This window comes from Trachymyrmex septentrionalis, unplaced genomic scaffold (genome assembly GCF_001594115.1).
Source record: "Trachymyrmex septentrionalis isolate Tsep2-gDNA-1 unplaced genomic scaffold, Tsep1.0 scaffold11, whole genome shotgun sequence".
Taxonomy (NCBI): domain Eukaryota; kingdom Metazoa; phylum Arthropoda; class Insecta; order Hymenoptera; family Formicidae; genus Trachymyrmex; species Trachymyrmex septentrionalis.
In genome coordinates, this window is record NW_017304228.1 from 94,566 (window position 1) to 98,432 (window position 3,867).

Genomic DNA, 3,867 nt, shown 5'->3' on the forward strand with positions numbered 1-3,867 from the left:
CGAAAAACACGTAATTATTGGAAGAACATCGTTAAAAATGTTGAAATATAATACATTACAATCTCTTAACATTTTAAAATCCTTTTAGTTCGTTATATTATTGAAAATCTTATTGACTTTGACCATTTTATTATCAACTAATTTAACACAAATTTTGCCTCGATAAAATTAAGATATTCTTTCTAGGTATCTATTACCGAAAATAAAATTTGAAAAAGTTAAGTTGTTTTTGAGAAATTTTGCAGACGGACAATTGGACGAACGGACTCAATGGACACGGAGAGACAGATGAACCAACACGAACTATATTTGCAACTCTATATTATTTAATAAAAACAATATAGAATTCGCGCGCTAAAATCATTTCAGTCTCCAGTTTAGCGGAGCTGACTTGATGAAAAATGTTATTTAAGCATCACTTATGTTTCTTTTCTAATATTAGATCTCTAAGCTGACAATATCTCCAGTGCCAAGCCAGCAAGAATCGTCCCGAATAGTACAAACAAAAACAAGTCAAACATCGCAGCAAAGGATATCTAGCAACTTTTTGCCGACTCCGGCCACCATCGAAACAACTATGAGATCATTCTACCCGACGCCGAGACCTTCTCCGAAATCTCCGCAGTCGTTGCAGTCAGTCACTCACCAAGTTACCCAACACATTCACGTGCCGCAGCTCAAACCTCATCAGATCACCATAAATCTGCCGCCACCAGATATCCAGAGAATCGTGCAGAACCCGTCGCCTCTGCTGCCTTCGCAGTCCCGGGTGATTGTCACGGCGAAGGCAAGCGTGAGCGACGAATCTGGTAGACCTTTGAACACTACGCAATTGGTAACGTTGCCGTTGCCAACTATACCGGCCAGCTATGACGATTACAAGGAGGGTGATGAGTCCTTTGATCCCTTTTATCGCGACGTTCCGAAAATTCGCAAAAATCGCCAGAACGCGATGGAGAACATAAGATTCTCGCGCGCGAAACGATCGCTTGAGCAACCCTATCACTTTGTTTACGGAGTGGACAGTCGTCAGGATTTCAAGGTGATAGAAAAAAGTGAACCGCGTAAGAATGAAGATAATGCGATAAATAAAGAAAGCACGCATGTCCAGGTCAACCTCAAAGATTTCCGGACTCTTAAAGAAAGTCTGATAAAATTTAGGGACATCTTATTTAGCGACAATGTCAACGAAGATTTCTCTTCGCACAATAATGCTGAAGAAAATAAAAATAATACCGAACGTGTTGGGATAAACAGCAAGACTTTTGATACAATATCCATAAAGCAGGTGCAAGACAATGCGATAAAAAAAGTAGACTATCTAGAAGACTTGAAAACAGAAGCCTCTAAACACTTAAATTTAAATAAAAATACGGATGAGGAAGAGGAAGATGAGATAACGAGTCATGAAGATTTGATTCCAAATGTTAAAATTAAAGCTGAAAAATCGCTTGATGAGAAGAAACACATTAAGGATACGTCGGAACTTGAAATTTACATCGAATCTACGACTGCTCATCCTCGAAAAAATGAATCTCAAGGAGACGTTATAGATTTAATAATACTCGATTCTAACAATAACTCCAAAGTGAAAGCGTCCGCCAAGACTGACGCACCTATCGAGATTATCATCACGGAAACGAAATCTGACATGCACGACGCATCGAAGACTGACGAGAAAGTTGCACACGAAGGACAAATCGCAGGATCCTTGATAAAAGATGATCCGGGAAAGCAATCGAACTCTGTCGTCCGCGCCGGCGAAAGAAGACAACTGACAGTTCCGTATGAAACAATCAAACGAAATGGTGCCAAAGATGGAGAACGAAAGTCTGGTCCGAGAAGGAAAAGTTCTCGACCGAGATCGTCGAAAAGACGTATATCTTCGAGGATAAGGCAGCAAAGAATGGAAAACATTGAACCGACAGAGACAATTCAGCAAAAAGAAAGAACGACTACTGCTACTGCTGTTATTGATACTACTATTGTTACTTCTACTTCTACTACTACTACTTCTACTACAACTACTTCTCCTACTACTGTGACCCCATTCATTACAGCTTTTGAGAAGAAAGTTGCGGAGCCAATTGATAGTAACATTTTCGGGGACTCAGAATCACAAACTTTTAAAGAGCTTGATACGAGGGCGATCGGTCATCGAGATGCAATATACTCGAAGAGCTTGCAGGACAGTAAAAGTTACGATTCAAGCAGAAGTAAGGACATAGAGCGATCGTTTGATCGGCAGATTGTGGAAGAGCATACGAGGAGTTCGGAACTACATGCTGATGAAATAGAGGAGGAAAAACGGGAAACAGAATTGCCGGATTATACGCAGACTACTGAAGGAAAAGATACGACCGAAAATCCGAGTAATGCAAACGAAGCGAGATCGATGGAAGTTGCACACGTCTCTGAAGAGAAATCTTCCACCGAAGAGGAAGATCCTTATAAGGAGTACGAATTTCCAGATGATGATGAAGCTGATACGAATGAAGGAGAACTTAAAGAGAACTCGCAAGATCGATCTAGCAAGATTTCTTCCGACGAAGTCGCGACTTCTCGTGAAGGTAACTTGGAAGAAGAATCAGCTTACGACAAAGATACAAGCGAGAAATCGAGCACTGATATTTCGGACGAAGAGCAGAGTTCAACTGCGAATTACAATGAGGAGGTAAATTCCGAAGAATTGAACGAGTATCAAGATATAACAGAATCATCTGCGGAGAGTGCGCGCAGCATCCAAGAGGATTATAGGGATTATCCGGAAAGTACCGAGGGTTCTACAATGGATTATACAAATCCCGAGGAATATACCGATTCTCAGGAGGACGTCGCGGCTTCAACCGAAGATGGCGAAGGGAGTACTGAGGGTGTCCTAAAATTCACAGACGAATTACCATTATCGGACGATAACGAGGACGAGGAGGCAACAGAAGAATCGCTGACATCTAACGAAAATGATGCGCACGATTACGTCGACGACAATTACGAGCCGGAAAATTACAAGACAGAAATTGCGATGAAATCGGACGAATTTGAAGAGGATAAGAGTGAGGAAAAGAACGATGAAGAGAAGAAAGATACGTCAGCGAAAGATCCCGATCGTATGAAAAATATAGAGAATAGTGATGATAGCATCGAAGTAGAAACGCAGACAGATCACGTGGCCGGCATCACGAAGATTAAGGATCTCGGAGAAATCGCAAGTTTAACCACAACTTCATCGACCACAACACCGGCATTAACTACGACGACATCGAGCACAACGGAATCGACTACGACGACGTCGAGCACAACGGCGTCAACCATGACAATCTCAACCACAACAGATTCGACTATAACGGCATCAAGCTCGACTCCGATCACAACTACGACTGCTCGATCGACGACCATCACTCGTCGACCGAAAACTACCACCCCTCGTGCCACGCCACCGAAAATCTTTAAACCTACTGGGAACAAAAGGATTTATGCTTACATTCCTCCTACAACGACTCCGAATCCGGTCGTAATCAAACCGAGATTAGGTCTATTTAATCCGAAGCCGGCGAAACCGATTAAATCTTATAACGAATTGGCACCGAAACCAACGATCAGGAAGCTCATTTTACCTACACGAAAATCTACTACCACTACCACCGAAGCTATTACTACTACAGAAATGTTGAATACTGACAATCCGGAAATAATGACGGAGCCTGTGATAATAACGACGGTAGCATCGACGACGGCAGCATTGACAACGACAGCAACGATGGCAACAGCGATGACGACAGCAGCAACAACAGAAACGATGGCAGCAACAACGACAACGGGAGCAACGACAACGGTGATAGCGATGACGACAACGACGGAATCTAGCAG

General features: G+C 42.4%; 1 protein-coding gene across 4 annotated transcripts in view; it reads left to right on the forward strand.

Moving 5' to 3' along the window:
* Positions 1 to 3,867, forward strand: part of LOC108750646 (flocculation protein FLO11-like) — a 79,606-nt gene that overhangs the window by 74,021 nt on the left and 1,718 nt on the right. For 3 of the 4 annotated variants that reach the window (XM_018490263.1, XM_018490252.1, XM_018490274.1), the window contains exon 7: positions 443 to 3,810. In XM_018490263.1, coding sequence (XP_018345765.1) covers positions 443 to 3,810 — 3,368 coding nt within the window. The remainder of the gene's footprint in view (positions 1 to 442; positions 3,811 to 3,867) is intronic. The other variant, XM_018490282.1, reaches the window with a different exon arrangement.